Source organism: Sciurus carolinensis, chromosome 2 (assembly GCF_902686445.1).
Source record: "Sciurus carolinensis chromosome 2, mSciCar1.2, whole genome shotgun sequence".
Lineage (NCBI taxonomy): Eukaryota > Metazoa > Chordata > Mammalia > Rodentia > Sciuridae > Sciurus > Sciurus carolinensis.
This window is the reverse complement of record NC_062214.1, coordinates 20,141,659-20,163,480: the sequence shown is the minus strand read 5'-3', so window position 1 is coordinate 20,163,480 and position 21,822 is coordinate 20,141,659. Positions and strand designations below refer to the sequence as shown.

Genomic DNA, 21,822 nt, shown 5'->3' with positions numbered 1-21,822 from the left:
AGGAGAGGTCCTCCCGACAGCCGGGGAGTGAGAAGGGGCTGCAGAGAAAGGATAAGGAACTTGCCAAGACCTGTAGGGCCATGAGGTGAGCCCTGGAAAGGCCTGGTCCTGGGCTTCCATGGGGCCCACCCTATGTGACCCCTTGGCAGCGTGGCCCGCCTCTGAGTCCCAGGCTCAGAGGGGAGGGGAAAGGCCTGGGCGACAGTACCTGACGTCAGGGTTGAAGTCCAGACTGCTGGCCTCCTGCTGCAGCCTGGCCAGGGTGGCTCCACCTTCCCGCTGGAGGCCCAGCAGGCCCGGGTCCTTCAGCACGGCCTCCATCAGCTCCTTGGACTTGCTCAGGCGCCTGGCAGCCTCCTGCCAGCATAGGGAGGTGCCCTGAGGCTCATTCCCTGCTCCCTCCACAGCGCCCATCCCAGATCGAGCCGACTTCCCTAGTGTGGGTTCAGGTTCCTCTGGAATGTCCTTTTCTAACAGGGCTCCTCAAGCCACGCCCCCTCTCATCACCATGGCAACTCCCATCCTCCTCCAAGCTCAGTCATCTCTCTGGGACACCCATTCCAGCCTCTTTGCTGATCCCCCTGATGCCTTCTGGGTCCCCCTACAGTCTGCGCCCGGTGGCAGTTACAGGCTGGAAACGTGATGTGACCACCCCCTGCTTCAAACTCCTGGGCGATTCCCTGCCTGCCTCCGATCAAGTCCCAGCCCGGCTTGCCGATTCAGCCCTCCACGGGACCTAGAAGATCCCTCAGAGTGTCTCTTCTCCTGCCTGCCGACGCACTGGACTCCACAGTGACTCCAGCTTCCTGCACAACCCAAACATCCCCTGCCCCAGGGACTTTGCACATGTTCATCCTCTGCCTGGAGCGTAGTCTCCCTCCAAGGCAGACTCCTTGAACTTCAGGCCTCAATTCAAATATATCTCTTCAAGGAGGCCCTCCCTCCTCACTCACTGTTCTCAGTCTTCATGGTAGTTTGGCTCAGTTTGCAGCTCAGGGTCTATTTCTTTACATTTGGAAGGACCACCTCTGCCACGGCACCATGAGCCCCGAAGTCTGTGGGTCCCAGGCTGGGAGCCCAGTAAATATGCCTCAAGTGAATGAGTACAAGACAGTGATGATGACAGACTCCCTGCTGTCCCCTTCACTGAGCTCTGGGTCCGTGGAGTCTGGGTGTGCCGCGGCTTCCCCGGACCCCGCACCAGGCTCACCTGCACGCCCCCCGGGGGGTCCCCCTTCTCGAACACCTCGACGGAAGCCCGTAGCAGAGCAGAGGCCTGGCGCAGGTCAGCAAGGAAAGGGTCCAGCTTCTGCAGGACAGAAGGCCAGAGCGGGCTGTCAGCCGGGGCCAGGTGGAGGACACCTCCCCTGCCCAGGAGGGCCCCCGGGGCCTTAGGCAGTGGTTCCCGGACTTCAGATGTCTCAGAGTCGTCGGGAAGGCTGGTGACCTCCAGCACCCGCTCCGAGCTGCTGCTGAGCTCCTCTGGGGTGGAGCGGGAGAATGGCACTTCTAGACAGTTCCCAGGCCACGCGGCTGCTGCTGGCCCGGGAGCCGAGGCCACACTTCGGGAACCACTGGTGTTGGTAATGAGAGAGGGAGGAGAAAGAAGAGAAGGAGCCAGCCACTCCCAGAGCGGGGGATACCTCGTGGGGATGGGAGTGCAAGGACAGGATCGGGGGACACCCTTGGCTTTGTCCCACTTGAGCCCAACTCTGCCACTTCCTAGCTGTGAGACCCTGGGCAAGTGACTTAACCTCTCTGGGCCTTCACTTCCTCCTCTGTTAAAATGGGGGCACAGGAGGTCCTGCCTTACAGGTCAGAGGAGGACTGGATGGACTCATTTGGGGAAGGCACTTGGAACAGAGCCCAGCACCTGCTGGACATGTCATGGCCATCGTGCTGCATTGTGGGTCTCCAGGTCTCCAGGTCAGAGTTCACTTAAAGGAAAGGTCCAACTGCTAAAGTGTAAGTTCAAAAGTCCCTGAGAAGGGAACTGGGAGCCCGGGATGAGTGGGAAAGAGCTCTCAGCGGACGCCACTGGAAATCTGAACACAGGCTCCCTGTGGCTTCGCGGGGTGGAGTCCAGGGCCGCGTGGACAGCAAGCGCCAGGACAGGGGTCCTCCTGTGAGACGGCGAGGCTTGCACGCAGTCTGCGCACGTTTCCCCACGTGCTTTAAATCATCCCGACATCGCTTATGGTCGCTAATACACTGGAACGGCTCTGTAAATAGCTGCCACGCCGCGTTGTTCAGGGAATAACGACGAGAGAGAAGTCTCGCGTGTTCAGTGCGCGCACGATTTTTCTCTTTTTTCAAGTGTGTTCCTTCTGCAGCCGGTGGAATCGGGGGCGGCAGAACCCTCGGGTCTGCAGGGCCCTCTCCCCTGCCGACTCAAAGCCAGACGCAATTTGAAAGAGAAGCAGCTGAACCCCTGTGGTCCTCCGTGGGAGAGAGGGCGACCCTGGTGGGGAGAGGCCACACACCCCGCAGTGCCGCTAAACACACCACCGGGCACAGGACAGCGCCTGGCAAGAGGGACGCCCCGCCTCGGATGTGAGAGCCCCGGGCAGGGTCTACGGGCAGAGTCTTCCGCGCTGTGAGCTGAGGACCTGGGCTGTCCCCCCGCAGGGTTGTGGTGCGGAGGGATCCATGCAGAAGGAGCCTAGCACTGACAGTTTCCCTGTTTCCTCCCTCGTCAAGGAGGGAGCTCAGCCGCCTCCCCGACAGACATGGTGTTCCCCGAGTTGTGTAGGTCCGCAGAAGAGACACCTGTCAATTTGTCTTCAGCTAACACTCACATAGCTCTTAGCATGTGACAGACCCTCTCCTAAGCCCTTTACTCACATTCATTCAATTCTCTCTCACACACACACAAAAACCACGAAGAGATACTATTATTTCCCTTCCATTTTGCTGAGGGAAACCCAAGCTCAGAGAAGGTAAGTAACTTACCCAAGGTCACAGAGCAGAGCTGAATTGGAACTCAGGCAATCTGGCCCTACTGAGCTCTTACTCATTCTACTCTGTATCTTAATGGTAAACATCTGATTTGAACTTGACAGGGTTGACGGTTCCAGGGGGCAGGATTGGGAAGGAAAGAAGAGAAAGAGGGAGGGACAAGGGCTAAAGGCTGCGATGGTAGACACCTGGAAGAATTGCACCCACTCGCTGTGACGGTAGGGGAAGGGGCCTTCCAGGGCTGCCGGCAGCTGACTGGGGTCCACGTGGTGACTGAGGGCCTTCAATGAGGTCAGCACCTCCACCTGCAGACAGAAGAAGTGAGTCAGGAGGACCAGAGGACTGAGCGTGGGAACAGACTTTGAGAAGATCTCTGCCCCACACCAGTCCATCTTCCATAGGAGAAGTTCAGAGTTGCTTTCTGTGCATTTGATCTTCTCTGGAAGCTCTGATGAATCACAATGCAGAACAAGACCCTGGTGAAGAAATAGCAACTAAAAAAAAAAAAAAAAAGAAATAGCAACTAAACAGCACTTGGACTTCCAGTCTTCTGACCTGTGCCCTAGGCAGACATCACTAATCAATCACAGCCTTTGTTCCACCTGAGCCTGGCTCTTTCCCAGCACAGTGTTCCAGACAATCACACAAACTGGTTGCGGCTGGCCCTGTCACGAGCCTTCTCTCTAGTCCTTACACTGTTCTCTGGTGACCCACCAAGGCTGATAAGAAAAGCCACCAAAACCTAACAGTGTCCCATCAGATCTGGAGAAGGGACTAGGTGACTGCTTTTCCCACTGAGGTTTCAGGTTTATCCTGGGAACAGCTCCAGATACTAGGCTGGGGTCAGGTGGAGTCTGTGGGGTTTGGGGCCCGTCTGTCATCCCTGATGATCGACAGCACCCTGGAGCACACTAGAAACGCAGCATCCCGGAGGCAGCATTGGAGAGGGGCAGCTCCCGGGCCTCGTCTTTCTTGCCCTGTATGGATTATTTCGAGGCCTCTTCTAGCTTGTCCATTCTGCAATTCTTCATCTCTTCTACCCCCACTCAGCTCGAGCCCAAGGGACCCTCTCCTCAATTTCCCGCGCTGCTTCCTGCTCACCTGGACATCAGGTAAGGCCTGCAGCTGAAGGGCCTCCTCCTTCTTTCCCAGGAAGAGCAGCGTGCGGATGGAGGCTGGGGCCCAAGCCTGAAAACGAGAACCACTTCAGGCTGCTCCGGAGGAGCCTTCCCTGAGCTCCTGTCCCTCTGTGACCTCTCCTCCCCCCGGAAAGACGAAGGCAAATGGGTCGTGTAGCTGGACAGTGTAGGAGAGAAATGTGCGCTGTCTGGAGGGAGAACCACTGTGGTCAAGAGAGAAGCAGGTCCAAGCTGCACCGCACGACTTCCTAGCCCTGCCCCTGCCTCAGTTTCCCCATCTGTAAAGCGAGGGGGTCAGACCACGAGGTGAGCACGGGTCAAACCTCCACCTTCCCTGCCGCCCACGGTCAGCTGGGATACTCCTCCCTCGTCCCTGCTCTGTGATGAGGTGTTTTACCCGAGGCTAAGGCAACAGCAGAGAGTGCATTTCCCTGGCCCCTGGGATCCTTTATGGCCGGCTGAACCATCAGAGGCACCAAGAAACTTTTTCTGGGACCTCTGGGAAAATTTCCTGCTGAATGTGAGAGATCATGTGAGCTGCTGGGAGCCACCGGTGGGGGCTTGTCAGAGAACCGCACCCTCCCAGGAGGACGGGGCCAGAAGAGGACAGAGGGGATGCTCTGGCGACAGGGTTGGAGCCCTACGGGAAGCTGGACTGGACTCCTGGATTGTGAAGTTACACAAACCAATGAAGTTCTTTTGACTTAGAACCCACGTGCACTGAGTTTTGTTTCTTGCACTAAAAGTCCCTGGTTCCAACCCTGAGCCTGCCCCATGCTCCAAGCATGACAGAGTCCCCCAGTGACCCCAAGGCTGGCAGGGCTGAGGCTCTCCATGCTGTGCTCACCTGGGTGGCCTGCAGGGCGCTGACCAGATCAGGCTGTGGGGGCTGGTTCCTGGCATCGACCACGACCACCAGCCCCTTGGCTTTATCTTCGGGCCTGTGGGTGGAAAACAGAATTGGTGATCTCACTGGGTGGCCCTTGGGGCTCTCCAGGTGGCAAGGCCGAGTGGAAGGTCACTGGAAACTGGCTGCTAGAAGCCTTGGTTCATTGGTGAATGCCCTACCCTGCGGGACCAAGGGCCATGTCCCCCTGCTGGAAGCCCTCCCGATTCTTCTCCAGGAGAGTCCCCGCCTCCTCGGCGGGCCCCTGCGCTGCCCCTCACACCCTCTTCCAGCCCAAGAACCCTGAAGAGAGTCACCCTTGCAGTTGGAGTGGGTCACCTGTATGAGTCACCTTTTGTGGGGGCAGAACCCCCATTTCATTCAAGAATCCAACTCCCTCCAAATACCCTGTCCCCCCGGTTGGCTTCTGATTGGTGGAGGCCTCGCAGTGACCAATTTCTCTGGCCAATAACTGGACTAGATGGAGATCATGTGACACATCTCTGCCGGATGAGACGAGAGGGCCAATTCCCTGGTGGGGCTTTGGAGAATGACATTCTCTCCTTTAAACAGTTCTTACAAAGAGCTGGGAGGCAGAGGCCTAGAATGATACCTTTCCTTATCGGACAAGACGGTTTAAATTGGAATGTGTTACCTGTGGCCAGAACAGCCCTGGCTGGTTCAGACGCAGCTGACAGGGGCTGCTCTTCCGTCCTTATGCCAGGACTTCCCAGACTGGCCCAAATGTCCGCACTTGTTAAAATACAGATTGCTCATGCCACTCCTCCCCTGTCTCCCCAGACAGTTGGCCAGCAGGCCCAGGGTGGGGTCTGGGGATTGCAAGTGCCCTTGGTCACGCCGGTGATCAGGAAGGTTTGGAAAATAACCCCGACTGCCTCAAACCCTCCGGTCATCCAGCTCACAGACAAAACCAGAGGTGGCACCGCGTGGGCACTGAGTGGTGGCACGGCCATCAGTATGTGGTGACCTGGGCAGGTTCTTGTATCTCCGAGTCAACTGAATAACTATGGCGCCGGCTTGACGGCTGTGTGAGGACTGATGGAGTCATGGATGTAAAGCGCCCGGCCACCGCGCACCACAGGAGAGATGGAATATGTTTTTACAAAAAGTTACCATTGTTACTGTCCTAAAGGAGGAAACTGAGGCACAGGAGGCAGGGCAGCGGACAGCGGGAAGAGTCTCAGAGAGGCGACACCAGGTCTCTGACCTCAGGAACCACGCCTCGATGGTCCCTAGGCCCCTGAAGAACAGTGAGTCATTTCCAGACCTGTCCCCGCCCTCAGCTGGAGGCCCACAGAGGACAGGGCCTGGGGTGAGAATCCTCAGGTCCCTGGCGCCACCCAGCATAAAGCCGGCCCTGAGCAGGTGTCCGCCAGTGTTTACTCAGAGCACAAATGGAAAGACCAGGGGTGCAAGGGACCCAGGCGTCCCCATGGCACCCTTCCCTCGTCCCTGCCACTGGGACCCCGCTTGGTCCTCAGAACCCACTGGCCATCTCCTTTCCTCAGGTGAGCCTCCGAGAGAAGTTACTGCCCCAGGGCCACACAGCAAGTCAGTGGGATGCTGGGCCACCACGCTGGCCACTGCTCAGCACAGAAAAGGGGGTCCTAGCTCCTCCTCTAGAAAAGCCACCCGCCTCAGGCAAGAGGAAGAGAAACCGCAGTGACCGGCAGGTGGCAGTGGTGACTCCCCGCATGAGAAGGTTCCTAAGGGTGTCCTCCACCCTCCACCCAACCCCCAGCAGCAAACCTCCAGGGCGCGTGGGGGCTGCAGCACGTCCCCAGCAACTCCACCTCTGAGGCTGCCCTGGGAGGCTCGGTCTCAAGGGAAAGGACTCAGCCTCTTCCCCACCCAGGCCCACGTGAAGTCTGAAGGCCAGTGGGGCGGTGGGGAGGAGTGGGAGGAAGGGCCGGAGATCAGCCTGGGCCATCATTCCCTCACTTTGGTTCCGAAATTCTCGCCCTCACTCACTCACTCACTCACTCACCCACTCATTCACTCATTCACTCACTCATTCACTCACTCACTCACTCACTCACTCACTTATTCACTCACTCACTCACTTATTCACTCACTCACCCACCCACCCACTCACTCACTCACTCATTCACTCACTCATTCACTCATTCACTCACTCACTCACTCATTCACTCACTCACTCACTCACTCACTCACTCACTCATTCACTCACTCATTCACTCATTCACTCACTCATTCACTCACTCATTCACTCATTCACTCACTTATTCACTCACTCACCCACCCACTCACTCACTCACTCATTCACTCACTCATTCACTCATTCACTCACTCACTCACTCACTCATTCACTCATTCACTCACTCATTCACTCATTCACTCACTCATTCACTCACTCACTCACTCACTCACTCACTTATTCACTCACTCACTCACTTATTCACTCACTCACCCACCCACCCACTCACTCACTCACTCATTCACTCACTCATTCACTCATTCACTCACTCACTCACTCACTCACTCACTCACTCATTCACTCACTCATTCACTCATTCACTCACTCACTCACTCACTCACTCATTCACTCACTCATTCACTCATTCACTCACTCATTCACTCATTCACTCACTCACTCACTCACTCATTCACTCATTCACTCACTTATTCACTCACTCACCCACCCACCCACTCACTCACTCACTCATTCACTCACTCATTCACTCACTCATTCACTCATTCACTCACTCACTCACTCACTCATTCACTCACTCATTCACTCACTTATTCACTCCTTCACTCACTCACTCACTCACCCACTCACTCACTCATTCACTCACTCATTCACTCATTCACTCACTCATTCACTCACTCATTCACTCATTCACTCACTCACTCACTCATTCACTCACTCCTTCACTCACCCACCCACTCACTCACTCATTCACTCATTCACTCACTCACTCACTCATTCACTCACTCATTCACTCACTCATTCACTCCTTCACTCACTCACTCACTCACTCATTCACTGACTCACTCATTCATTCACTCACTCACTCACTCATTCACTCACTCACTCACTCATTCACTCACTCATTCACTCATTCACCCTTTCACTTTTTCATCACATATTTATAATTCAGATGCCAGTTCAGTTATCACTCCTCAGGGAAAACCTCCTTGATTTCCCAATTGAAATTAGCTCCTCCCCTTCTCAGGCTACAACAGTGATTCTCGAAGTGTGGCCCTGGCCCACAGCAGCAGTGCGACCAGGTAACTGATCAGGAATGCAGATTCCCAGGTCCTCCCACCCCAGACCCACTGAATTGGAAGCTGGATGTGGGGACCAGTAATCTGTGTTAACAGCCCACCAGGGGAGTCGAAGGCAAGTGGTTCTCAAGTCCAAACACTAGTGATCGTCAACATCCCTCTGCTTTCTGCACCATGTTCTGGAAAGTCACCGGGCCATCCCTCTCTCCCTCCAGCTCAGGAGTCTCCCCATGGCGGGGTCCAGGTCTGTCCTGCCCCTCCAGCATCTGACTTGGGACTGGCTCTGTGGGAGGGAAGGATCCAGGGCCTCTCCACTCAGTGCCTGGTTCCGGGCTCTGGGTCGAGAGGGTCGAGGTGGATATGGAGTCAGGGAGGCCCAGGCCCTTACCTGGGGATGCCACACAGGTAGGAGAGCAGCTTGGTGACCTCCGAGGCCGTGCACCCTGGTGCCTCCCAGGCTCCCTCTGCGGTCGACACCAGAAGCAGGGGCCGCCCCTTCCTGTCTCGACTGCCTGGAGGAGAGAGGGCACACTTGAGCAGGGAGAACTTTGGCAGGGCTCTTACCTGTGGGACTTCCTCTGTGGTCACCAGGCCTTCACCCATACTGGTCCCTCAGCTTGGAATGACCTTTCTCTTCTTCTGTGAGCTGTGAACTCCTATTCACCCATCAAAGCCCTGGCTTAGAAGTCACTTCCTGAGAGAAGTCTTCTCTGAATCCCTCCTCCACAGACGTAGCTCACTCCCCTTGGACCTTCCTGCATACAGAGCACCCGAGGCAAAGTTTCTGAAATGAGCTCTGGGTTCATGTCCTGGCTTGGCACTGACTCTCTGTGTGGCCTGGGGCAAGTTCATGTATCTCTCAGCCTCAGTTTCATCTGTTAGATGAGACAAAAATTATACTGAGCTGATGAGGTTATTTGGTGGATCAAGTGAGACAGCACCTGAGAGACCATCACATCCGGGCTCACTGAGGGGCAGCCATTCTCAATGAGCAGTCTCTGTTCTCTTCTCCAGCCAGGGCCCACTGGGCGTGCAGCCCGCGGTCACCAGTTCACTCTGTATTCTTGCAGGCCATCAGCCTTGGGACCTGGGCCGCTATGGCCTGCCCAGGGATCTGGCTGTGTGTCTCACTCTCCCTGAGGGGTCCTGAGGCCCAGGAGAGTTAGCCCAGCCTCCAGGACTGTAAGGAAAGAATGTCTCTCGTTTAAGCCAAAGCTGATGCACGACGTCTCCCCTTGCGGCCCGTGGCCCAGCCAGAGGGGCTCACCTGTTGTTACCCAAATGCACCTGGCCTTTCCCTCCTCCTGCCTCTGTTCACCTGTTCCACCTGCCAAGGGTGCCCTTCCTTCCTGTTTCCACCTGCTGAAATTCCCCTCACTTCTCGCTGCCCAGCCAAGATGCCATCTCCCCAGGGAAGGTGTCCCTGTCCCTGAGTCTGTCCCCCACCCTGGTTCTCGCAGCAAACGTAGGCTTTGTCAGATCCTGCAAGACAGCCCCTGCAGGGAGTCCTTGGGCTCAAGCTCTCTGCTGCTTCCCTGGGCTCAGCATAAGACTGGGTCAGATCCTCCATGCCTGAGGTCGCTTGACTAGTGAATGGAGGGTTAGCACAGTGCTTTCCAAATTCCGCATGCCTGGGGATCTTGCTAGAACTCAGACTCTCATTCAGCAGACCAGACTGTGCATCTCCTCCAAGCTCCACAGTGATGCCCAAGTTGTTGGTCCCTGGACCACACTTTGAGTAGAGAAGGGCTCAAGTACCCAGGACGTTCTGTCATAGGACACAGTGATTGTGAGACTTGTTCACATAACTTGTTTCCCACCAAACTCTGGCCTGAACAGGGCTCTGCACACAGCCAGTACTGACTGACTTGAATAGAATGACAGGCCGTTGTCCCTGTGATTTGCTTTTGACTGGGCCAAGGAGACCCCTTTGCCCCAAATGTTGCCTTGGCCTGACAGTTGGTGCCAGCAATACCACCACTGGTACTCAGAACCCTGGCTTGAAGCTGCCGTGTCCACCTTGGGTTCTGAACCTCAGATGGAAGTGGGAATGGCAGGTTGGGACAGGGGTGGGCAGGGGGCTACCCACAACCACTGGGAAACCTGTTGTACCTTTCAGCAGCATTCTGTCCTGAGAGATGGCACATCATTGAATGGGCAAGAAACTTAAAGCATTGCACTTGAAACGAGTGTGAATGTATTCTTAAACAGAACACGACGTGATTGAAGCAGTAGAGACAAAAAAGATTTCCAAGATATGTCCAGAGCCAGCCCAAGCTCCAGGACCCTTCCACTCTCTTTGGCATTAGGAATGAGAAGTCACTGGTGACCTTGACAAGACCCGTCTCAGTGTCAGGGTGGGGAAGGAATTCTGCTTAGAGGGGGCTGAGGAGAGGAGAGAGGATGCAGAGACAGGGAGCACGGGGCCACTCCTGTGTGGAGTTGGTGTGAAAGGAAGAGGGGAGAATGACGATATTGGGGCCCAGAACGTCCCCTGGTAAGCCGGGCAGGCCCAGCATGTTCCAATGACGGTGGGAAGGGGGCAGTGGAGGAGGGGATCTGGTGGGGCGGTGGAAGGACGTCCCTGAGTAGGCAAAGAGGAGCAGACCCCCAGGGAGTGTTGGCCGCAGACGAGGAGCACAGGACAGTCCCCCATGGGATGCTTCCTCTGTGGCCCGGATGTGGTGGGCAGGGGAATATGGTAGCAGGAGCGATTCCATTCTCACTTGCTCAGTGAGACCCGAAGGAAGGCCACCCGCTGAGGGTGTCCTGGGTGGGGGTGGGGCATGGATAGTCAGAGGAGAGAAGTCATCGGCTCAGGACGGTGAGAGGTCACTGAGGACCCGGGGTGGAGGAGGGTCCAAGGCACCACTCAATCTTCCAGGTGACCTGCCAGGTGGTGTGAATTTCCCAACTTTGTCCAGTGGGGAGGGGGCGGGGGCAGCAGGTGGAGAGTTTCTGGGGTTTCTCCAGGTAAAGGTGAAGGGGACAGAGAAAGGCAAGGGAGTTGAGGGCCATCGAGAGGAAGTGATTGTAAGGACGAGCAGAGAAGGAGCGACGTGAGGACATGATGGGCTTGGGAAGACCGTGAGAAGGCGGCTGGGTCGACAGGCTGAAGTTTGGGGAGCAGGAGGACCCAAGACAATTAAGACTGGGGCAGTGGGGGAGGCGGTAGCAGCAGAGTAGGAATCTCAGAATTGAAACTGGGGAGGGAGCAGTTAGTTATGGGGAAGGACCAGGGAAGGAGTCCCTGGGGGGCAAGGACAGGCTGCCTGGAGAAGAGGAGGTCAGAGGCAGTCAAAGCTGGGAGCAGAAGGGGCGTCACGTGGTGCTGCTCATTCGGTCAACAAGTCCTTTCTGAGCACGCACTGCACCAGGCACCTGGGGTCCCTCCGCATGTATTACAATCCCCAAGAATGACAGCATCCTGGAGGAATGAGTGAATGAGTGAATGAATGAATGAATGAGTCATCCTGGAGGAAGTGACAATGAGCCAGGGCCTGTCTGCCGGTTCTTTCTCACACAAGGGGAACCTGAGGCCCAGGGAAGGCAAGCTACTTCTCCAAGTTTACCCAAGGAGCTGACGATAGAGTTGAAACTGAAACCCAGTTCCCCATCCTCCTGGGCAGGGCCCTTCCACAGCCGAAAGCGGAGCCTGTGGAACATGGCAGCCCCAGAGAATAGTGAGACCCTTGTGCGCAAGTAACCCAGGAACAAGCAGCAAACATTCCAGCCACAGTGACCAGGAAAAGGACAGACTATGCCCTCCAGGAGCTGCAAATGACAGGTAGGGCCCAGGGTCCTGCAGAGCTGTAGAAGTCCAGGAAGTAAAATAGAATTGCAGGAAAGTCAGTTCCCAGAAGCACCGCGGTCCCTGGTGTCCCTAGACCTTGGCACCTGCTGTTCCCAACACTTGACCTGGTCAACGCCCACTCACACTGTACAACTGCATTTTTATATCACTTAACCTGTCCCAGCAGAAGCCTGGGCCAGGGCCCCTGTGCTCCACCGGGACAGGAGTTCCTCCTTGTTACAATTCTCTTTACATCAGGCTGTCATAAGCTGTGGAACTTTCTCTACCACGAGAATATAGGTTTCCTGAGGGCAGAGAGCACATCAGACTTGTTCCCTAATAAATCCCCAGTGCTAAGCCCAGGGTTCAGTAAATATTTACTGCACAAATATTAAACAGAAATGATAATACCTTCGGTATTGGATATTGTTAGTGGCTCACCCCAAAACACTCAGTAGGCAGAGCACTCATCTCCCAGAGGCCAGAAGCATTGGCAATTAATGGCTTACAGGTGCCCCCTTCTCAGGAAGCGCTCTTGGTTGAACAAGATCACTGGCTTACCCTGCATCCCTACCTAGGATCAGTCTGAAGTTAATGATTGACAGATCCAGGATCAGCCTGAAGTTAATGACTGTCATTCATGCTCCAGAGCTCCCTTTGGGGTCAGGCCACAGCTTGCTCACTCTTTTCCTGGCCCTGTCCTGCTTTCCTCCCTCCCCTTTTCCTGGGACCCCCTCCTCTGAGAAACTACTTTCTTGAGAATCCTTGTCTTGGGCTGCACTTGTAGGAACTCAACATCTACCTCAGCTGCCTCACTGAGATTTGAATGGACGGGCAGATGGAGAGATGGATGGAGGATGGATACCTAGAAATTGCTTTCATCTAATCAAAATCCTTCACCGGAAGGTGAGGAAGCAGGCCCAGGGAGGCTGGGTCTAGAACACAGGCCTCCTGGGCTTCCCCACCTCCTCTCTGCCCACCAGTGTCTAAGGATGTTTGGGACTTCCATCTCCCTCCCATCTCCCTCCACGTCCCCACTAGTCCCCTGAGACCTGGCAGACATGCTATCCTGGAGTGGAAAACCTCGACATCCAGGGTTCTGGCCCTGGGCGCAGGCACTGGGGACTCTTGCTGAGGGCTAGGGCCTCTTCCTGGGTGGCCCGCAGAAGGTTCCGAGAAGCCAGCCTCTTCCCCAGTCTGTGGGCCTGAGTCAGCGGCAGGGCCAGATGTTTTGGTCTGAGTCGTTCCATCTGGGAAAAGCAATAACAAGTAACGGATGTGAAGCAGAAGATGGATTTTCTGAGGGGAAAATGTTTTGTCTTCCACCCTCTGATGGATGATAGAGCTTACAAGTATTGACCGATTACTCTGGTAAGCGCCTTACTTCTGGTATCTCTTTGAACCATCAAAGCATCTCTATGAAGCAGGTGAGATCCCCATCCCACAGAGAGGGAGACCTGAACTCAGAGAGGTTAAATATCTAGCCAGGTCACACAGCTAGTGCGTGGCAAAGTTAGGAGGAGAACTTGGGTGAGTGAATGCTGGACCTATGAGTCTTGCAGCCTCAATAAGCTACACTGGGCACTAAACCTCCGAAGCAAAGCCAGCCCAGGTGGTCCCTGCCCCTCACAACCAGAACTACCCCATACCCTGCTCTCATCCAGATGACAGCTGCCTGTCCAGCTGAGTACCAGGGCACCTTACCTTTCCCCGGGGGTTTGGCTCGGTTGAGTTTAGGAGAGTAGAGCGAGCATAGGACTTTCCTGTCCTGCTGGAGCGAGGCTTTCTCTGGGGTCAGTGGGGATTGCCTCTGCCCTTTCAAAAAGGAGAATTTGAGTCCAGGAGTGGGGGACCTGGAGGAGGAGGTGTTTTGACTGGAGCAGGTCATGGGCTGGGGATGTCTCCCATTTTCTTGCTTGGTCTTCTCTTTTTTGGTGTCAGAGGCTGGGGCGGCCAGGGAAACTGGGGAAAAATGGGGGGAGGAGGTTTGTCTTGGTCCAGGTGTGGGCTGGACCATGGTCTCTGTGTTTCCTAGAAGTACCTGCATCTTAGAGGCAGTCAGCTCTTCTGAGACACCTGCCCTGAGGCCAGAGTCACAGTCCAGTGGCTCCTCCAGGACATGAAGGTAGGGTCCCTGAGGCTGTTGGTCTGAGTCATGGGCAGGCGCTTTGTTCTTGATCTTCCTCCGTAAGCCCCGAACGCAGGGCTCCTCTGAGCTTGCTGGCTTCTCACAAGCCCATTTTCCCAAGGAAGGCCCCCCACTGGATTCAGAGAGAGGCAGTATTCCTTCAGACAGAGGAATTCCCTTAGTTCTAGATAGTTCCTCCGATGCCCCAAAAGTACAGCCGCTAGATGTCCCCAGCTCCTTCGTGGGAGACCCTCCTCTGCTCTCTTGGGAAGGGTCCAGAAGAGCCACATAGTCTCCTGCCAAGCCCTGGCTGTCTGCGTTGTCCATTCTGAGGGCCACCTCCGCAGGCCTGGCTTGCTCCACCTTGATGAGGCCTGGATACTTGTGCCCAGACGTCCTGCTGCCTGGGGAGCTGGCCTGGCACAGCTCCTGGGGAGCGCTGGGATTGAGTGCCTCTGCCTGAAGGGAGCCCCAGGCGGGGGCAGGGACATTGACGGCTGGGGGTCGGTCGTCCACAAACTCCGGATTGGTGATCTTAGTCCAAGGCACAGGGGCAATCCCATTCTCTGAAGCCACCAGGCAGTTGTGTAGGGGACGTCCCTCAAAGTCGCTGTTGATGGCCTCCAGCCACGCTGGGGTGAAAATCATAGGGTAGGAAGACTCGGGAACCCGCCTCTTGTCCACCGTGCGGAGGTCCAAGGAGAGGCATTTGATCATCAGGCAGACGGCCTGCTCCTCCTGGGGCTCCACTTGGAGGTAGAAGTCACCCTGGCGCAGCGAGAGGGGACTGAGCGGAGCCAGGTGGACCACCACCTGGTCCCGCAGGCAGAGCGGCCAGCCCTCGTGCAGGAAGAGGCGGTGGGAGAAGGGGGCCTGCGGGGGGGACGCAGGGTCAGGCCCAGACCTCGTCATGGACCCGCTTCCTCCCTCTCCCAGCGAATCTGGAACAGGCCGCGTGAGAACAGAGGTACCCGGGCGCAGCCCTGAAGTGGCCCTGGCTCTTGGGGCTGTGCAGGGGTCGCCTCACCCTCACTCTGTGCTTGGCCCTGACCTTGAAAATACTTTCTGACCACGGGACCAAGGGACGAACTCTGAGTGCCAGGCGCTATCTGTCTTTTCCATGAAATCTTCTTACTTGACTCCCATACCCTTTCCTCCCTTCAAAAGTTCCTCCCAGTCCACCTTGAGCCTTAGCCCTCTGCTGTGAAGCCAGGGAGACATGAGTTGAAGGCACAAATCACTAATTTGGGCAAACTCTAATTTATCTGAACCTTAATTTCCCTATCTGCAAATAGGAATAATTTTTTAAAATTATTATATATATATATGTATATATATATATATGTGTATATATATATATATATATTTGTGCAAGTCAATACACATTTGCTGGCCAATGGGTGGAACTGGAGAACATCATGCTAAGTGAAATAAGTCAGGCTCAGAAAATCAAGGGAAAATATATTTCCCTCATATGCAGAAACTAGAGTAAAAAAAGGAAAAAAAAAAGGGGGGGGGGAAATTCCATGAAAATAGAAGGGAGATCTATGGGGTCAAGGAAGGGGGTTGTGAGGGAGGAAAGGGATTGAGGGGGAGGGAGGAGGGATGGGAAAAGGGAGGAACTGTGCAAAGAAATCGACCAAATTATGCCACATAAATACACCACAGTGAATTCCCCATTTGCATGTTTCCGTAAGGCATCAATTTATAAAACAAAGAGGGCAGGAAGACCGTGGAATAAGGGGGGCGGGGGATGGAGGAGGGGAGGGACAGGGGAGGTCCTGGGGACCAAAATGGAGCAGCTTATATTCCATGCATGTATGATCATGTCAAAAGGAACCCAGCATCGTGTGTCACTACGATGCACAAATAAAAACATTAAAAAAGAAAGCCAGTAAAGTGCTTAGCATGTAACATGTAAATGTTCCATAAATATTAATTCCCTGTCCTTTGGACGAAGCTTATCCTTTTAAAAAGTGTGGAGATTTTCAATCAGAATAAAAAATCATTGGCTGTTTTATGTCATTGCCTAGTTTCTAAGTAGAGCAGCTGCAGAGAGAACTAGGAGCAGCACTGGATGGGAAGTCAGGCGATCCCACCCGCCTCTCATTCACCAGATGACCTTGAAAAAGACACTCCATGTTCTCATTTTGACCCAAAAGTCCCTCTGGGGTCCAATGTTTATTATTTAGTTGTTTATTATTTACCTAATTTCCCATTTGCAGGTAAGGACGTGGCTAGGTGAGGCAAAGCATTTATAATTGGTTTTTTAAAACAGGAGAAGGTGCCAGAAATTCTCTGAATAGGCAGATAAGATGAGTCACCCTGGAGCAGGCTGACCTGGGCCCCTCAGCCCAGCCTCCCTCTCCACCCAGCTGTGCTGAACTAGCTTCAAGGGTGATGCTGGCGGGGACAGTAGAAACAATGCCTCCCTGGACCGACAACAGGCCTTTCTCTACCTGACTTTAGGAAAAGATTCTGAGTCCCATGGCTGAACTAAGTCCCGGACAATTTTGCGTGCTTTGGACATGGCTGCAAGAGACCTGAGTTTACTGGAAGTATTAATTGGGGAAATGGGGAGAGCTGACTGTGTTTGCACCCCGAGGTGATGACCCAGATCCTAGCAGCAGCACTGGCTGCTGTGACCCTGCCACCCCTTGCCTTCAGCCCTCTGTGCCTCACAGCATGCTGCCTCTCACCTTCTCATTAAACAGGACAGAACAGTCCGACCGAGTTTGGCAAACGGCAAAGCACCACAGAGGTGAGGGCCCTGCTTGTCCCGTTCGACCCTCAGCCCTGCACCGTGCAGGTGGTTCAGGATTTCCTGTTCTCATTTACACACAAGAAGTTGAGGGCCACAGTGATGGAGCTGGGACTTGAACCTGGGCACCTGACCCAGAGGCCCTCCTGTGAATCCCACGTGGATCCCACCTGCTCTGGGGTGACCTGAATTTGCCTGCGATTGTGGTCAAATTGAATTTGCCTATAATTAAAAAATAAAGATGTGGAAAGGTCGTGACCTTGACGCTGAACCGAGGAAGAGCACAATGCAAATGTGGTTTTCATGGCCAAATCTAGGAAGCGGTCACTGTGAAGCTTGTCAGGGAGAAGGAGTAAGGATGAGGGAGGTGGGCATGAGAGAGTGTCAGCGTGGGCACACGGAAGGCACTGGGGACATCTCCAGAGAAGCCCCTCCCTCCTACAATGCCAGTTCCCTGCACTGAGGAGTCCCATGTGCCAGGCACTGTGCAGCACAGCTTGGATGGATAGTCTCTCTCCTCTGGTTCCAACCATCTCCACCCTGGTTCCTAAATGATGCACACAGTTCCCGCCCTATGCTTTGCTCCTAATGAGCTGTGTCCCTGACAGGCAGTGAGCAATTTGGGAAAGACTGGTCAGGGGTGGGGGGCAGTCTCAGGCAGCAGATGTTAAATAACTGTAGTGCCTTAAATAACAAGGCAGAAAACGGTTGGCAAACCAGTGCGAGTGTGGGTAATTCCCGCTATAGGCATCAGAGGGCTTGATCTCCTTAGGGATCGCATCCCCTGACCAAGGCGGTGGGCATATGACTCAAGCTTCGCCAATCCGGATGCCTCCATTCCTTCAGCCACAGTGATTGGTTCAGGAATGGGCATGTGACTAAACCTGGCCAATCAGGATCCTTCCTTGAGATTTTTCTACCTGCAGCTGCTGGGGAAGAGTTAGTTCATTTTCCTTTCCAAGGCAGGAGATAAGCCTAGAGTTTTCCTGGGTGCAACCTTTGGGTAGACCCAGTATGTAAGAAAGATGCTGGAAAGCAGAGAGAGGGGTCTTCAAGGGTTTGATCTGTGGATAGCTCAAGTCTGGTCTGAGTGAGGACTCTGTCATTTACAGCCAATAAGTCTTGCTTAAAATTTTTTTTCTGTTTTTCCTGGGAAGAGACCTCCCTGAGATCTATGTTCGAAGGGGTCTCCATGTTGAAAGTGCACGTCCTAATGCCTCAGGGTCTCCAGGAAAGCTCTGGGGCATTCTCTGTAATCTCCATGGAAGCTGCCCGAATTCAGGCCTGGCAGCCTGGTGATGGCCATAATGCCAGCCCCCAGGCAGGCTCCTCAGGGCCAGGGAATGCCCACAGCTGCCTCTTCCACTGGTGGAAGTGCAGATGTAGTTGACTCCCAGATGTCAGGGGGTGAGGGGTCAAGTGACCCTCCTGCTCCATCTGGGAGGCTGGCAAGCAGTGACACTTGGAACATCATCCCATGTCCTCACCTCTTCTAGGAGACAAGCCACCCTCTGGCCCACCTTCTTTTCTGCTCACCTCCAGCCCCTGGCCTGCTGGGAGAAACTGACCCTGGCCCACCTCCCTCCCGACTTACACAGGCTTCTTCACGCACTTGCTCACACAGGCGCTTGGCAGGGATCAGGAAATTCAAGAGGAAGCTCAACCCATCTCCCCGGAAGTCAGAGTCCAGGAGCCGGAACACCTGACCCAGGATGGTAGGTGCCGTGGCCTCAAAAGGGGGATAGAGGCCTGCCAAGGCGTGCTGGATGGCAGCATCTAGGGACGGCGGGTCCTGTGGGGACAGAAGGAGAGGATGAAAAGTAATGGTAGCAACAACGACGAGGGCAGTGGGCACTTCCTGTGACCCTCCGGGTCCCTATGACTAAGGCCCCTGCTAACTGACTGCCACTCCTATCCCCTCCCCTTGCTCACACCCCTCCCAGGCTGTGGCTCCTCCTCCACCCCCTCCCTGCCCAGACTCCGAGGCCAGAACCCGGCGTGTTGGGCACCCCCTCCTGCCACCAGCAGCCCTCCGCCATTCCACTCATTTCCCCTTGGACAGTTCGCCATCCACACAATGCCCTGTCCCCTGCCCCGACCGAGCTGCGTCTCCACGACCTCTTCCCGGGAATCACCTCACTTTGGATGCCAATCTCTGGCCCTCCTCACTTCAGCCGTCCTCCACCAGGGCCCCAGGGGACCTTTCCCAGACTTCAGGACCCTGTTCAGGACACACACAGGCCCCGGGTCCGGCTCCCGGGCCCTGGCACTATGCAGCCCTGCCTCCTGTCTCTCTGCATCTCTCCCTGCCTCTCCATGACAGCACAGGGCTCTGCCGTCGCTGTCCCTTCCTCTTCCATGGCCTCCTCACCTGGCCAGCTCCTTACTCTCCAAGACTCAGCTCAGCCCTCACCTCTTCTAGAAGGTCTTCTCTGAGCTGGTACCTGCCTCCACCCCAGCAGGGTCAGGTGTCCCCTCCTCTGTGCCCCTGCCATGGCAGTTCCCACTATGATCTATGGCTCTCTAAGAACAGGCAGAGTATGCAGAGGGGCCCCCAAAGATGCCCACCTCCCAGCCCCTGGAACCTGTGACTGTGTCACTGTACAGGCCAAAGTGGATTGAGGTTGCAGATGGAATGAAGGTTGCTAATCAGCGGCCATAAGACAGAGAGATGCTCCTGGAGTCTATAGGTGGGCCCGCAATACACGGAAGGGCTTGCAAAAGGGGAAGAGTAGTCAGGTGGGGTGGGGCCTGCCTGTAATCCCAGTGACTCTGGAGTCTGAGGCAGGAGGATTGCAAGTTTGAGGCCAGCCTCAGCAACTTAAGGGGAATGTCTCAAAAAAAAAAAAAAAAAAAAGCTGAGTAGCTCAGTGGTAAAGCACCCCTGGGATCAATACCCAGTACCAAAGATAAATAACTAAGTAAGTAAATAAATAAATAAATAAAGGGAGGGGGAGAAGATGCTCCAGAAGACAGTCAGAGGGACTGCGACCATGGAAGCAGGGTCAGAGAGATGCCATGCTGCTGGCTTGAACAAGCAGGAAGAGCTGGGGAATGTGGGCAGCTCCAAGAAGCCAGAAAGGGCAAGCAAAGGAATTCTCCCCCAGAGCCTTCAGGAAAGAATGCCGCTCTGCCCACACCGTGGGTTTAGCCCAGCAAGACCTGCGTCAGACATCTGGTTGGCAGGACTGCGAGCTGATGAAGTCGTGTTGTTCTAAACTGCCTGTGTGATAACCTGTCAGAGGAGCACTAGAAAACCAACGCAGCACACACGGGCTCCCATTCACCCGGGGCCTCCACACCTGACCCAGGGTCTGGCACAAAATAGGTGCTCAGCAAATTTTGTGGCAGGATGAACAGAATGTTCCTCCCGGAACCACATTTTTCCACCTGTAAAACAGGCAAGTTGGACAAGGCCAGAGACCTGCAACCAGCTCCGGTAAGAGGATTCGTGGGCTTTGATTTTCAACTCTTAAGTAGCCCAGTGGAAGCCGTTCTGGGTGCCCCTGACTGACCGCAGCTCTGGGTCCTTCCGTTGCTGAGGTGCGAAGGGAGATGGAAATGCAGACCCAGCGCTTGCTCAGGAGGGGAAACCGACCCGGATACAAGGAAATAAAAAGGGTCTTTGAAGAAGGGGGGGTGGATGGATGCCACAGCCACTCTGAAGGAAGGTGGGCCTGGCACAGCCATGGCAGGGGACTCTCGGGGAGCAGCTGTCAGGGGCTTGGTGCCAGAGCACGCCGTGCCCAGCAGGGGCTATTTGCACAGTGAGGTGCAGGGAGGCACCTTCAGGGTGGCAGAGCAGAGAAAGGCTCATCTGGTCCAGTGTCCTCTTCCCACTCTCCCAACCCTCACCAAGCAAGGTTAAACCCCGACATTTGTCACCCCACGCAACCCTGGGGACAGCAGGAGGAAGGCCAGGGAAGTCAAGCGCCGTATCTACCGTCAGTGAACACAGAAACACACTAAATCATTTAGACTGTGGCCCTTGCTCTGCCACGTGTCTTCCCCTACTCCAGCCTGCCTTTGCTGGGACCTTGGCACACCTGGCTTCTTCCACCTCACTGTGCAGCCTTAAGTAGGTCCTTGCCCTCTCTGGGCCTCTTTCCTCAAGTGCAGATTGAGCTGGGCTGTTTGTTTTGTTTTCTTGGGGACACCTCCCAAAGGCTCTCAGCCAGTCCCTTCCTTTCTCCCAAAGCCAGACTGCAGTGCATTAAGGGGGCGGTAAACACATCTGATGGCCAGGGGAAGCTTCCTCGGGCTGCAGAAGATCCGAGAACTGGAAGGGACTGACTGACCATGTGGTTCCTGGTCCTTTAGTTCTGGCCAGAGGCATACCTGAGGTCCTAACTGTAGGTACCTGCAGCGCTTCAGCCACCAGGAAACTAGGACAGGGCCAAACCCTCTCTCCCTCCATGAGCCTCAGTCTCCCCATCTGTAACGGGGATCCTACTTCCCACTCTGTTTGGGGGGTAGCCCATGGAGGAAGAGCGGGTGCTGCTGCTGATCTTGTTTTCATTGTGATTGATTTTGACTCAGCCTGCCTGACAAAGTCGAGGTCCCAGTCCCTGTGCAAAGCCATCTCCCTTTCCTGTGCTTCCTGAGTCCACTACGGTCACCCCAGGGACAATGGCAGGCTCCAGGCATCCACTGGGCCAGGCCTCAACTCACCTTCTCTTGCTCACCCACCCAGGGTGCTGGGGCCCAGCAGGGACATCCCAGACCCAGGCAGTGTCTGGGTCTCCAGCTGTCTGTTCTGCCTGGAGGCCACCAGCCCCAAGGGTGGCCTGCCCAGCAGCCTGTCCTTCCCTGTTTCCAGTGTGCCTAAGGAAACTGTTTACTTCTGAAGAGCGAGGCTGGCAGACTGAGACGCCCTTGGCTTTG

The 21,822-nt window shown here is 55.1% G+C and overlaps 1 protein-coding gene across 4 annotated transcripts in view; it reads right to left on the bottom strand.

Moving 5' to 3' along the window:
• Kiaa1755 (KIAA1755 ortholog) overlaps positions 1-21,822 on the bottom strand; it is a 41,171-nt gene that overhangs the window by 9,428 nt on the left and 9,921 nt on the right. For 3 of the 4 annotated variants that reach the window (XM_047540710.1, XM_047540707.1, XM_047540708.1), the window contains exons 2-10: positions 18,533-18,730; positions 13,754-15,050; positions 13,102-13,299; positions 8,645-8,768; positions 4,945-5,038; positions 4,060-4,146; positions 3,147-3,263; positions 1,211-1,309; positions 209-357 (exon numbers count right to left, since the gene is read on the bottom strand). In XM_047540710.1, coding sequence (XP_047396666.1) covers positions 209-357; positions 1,211-1,309; positions 3,147-3,263; positions 4,060-4,146; positions 4,945-5,038; positions 8,645-8,768; positions 13,102-13,299; positions 13,754-15,050; positions 18,533-18,730 — 2,363 coding nt within the window. The remainder of the gene's footprint in view (positions 1-208; positions 358-1,210; positions 1,310-3,146; positions 3,264-4,059; positions 4,147-4,944; positions 5,039-8,644; positions 8,769-13,101; positions 13,300-13,753; positions 15,051-18,532; positions 18,731-21,822) is intronic. The other variant, XM_047540709.1, reaches the window with a different exon arrangement.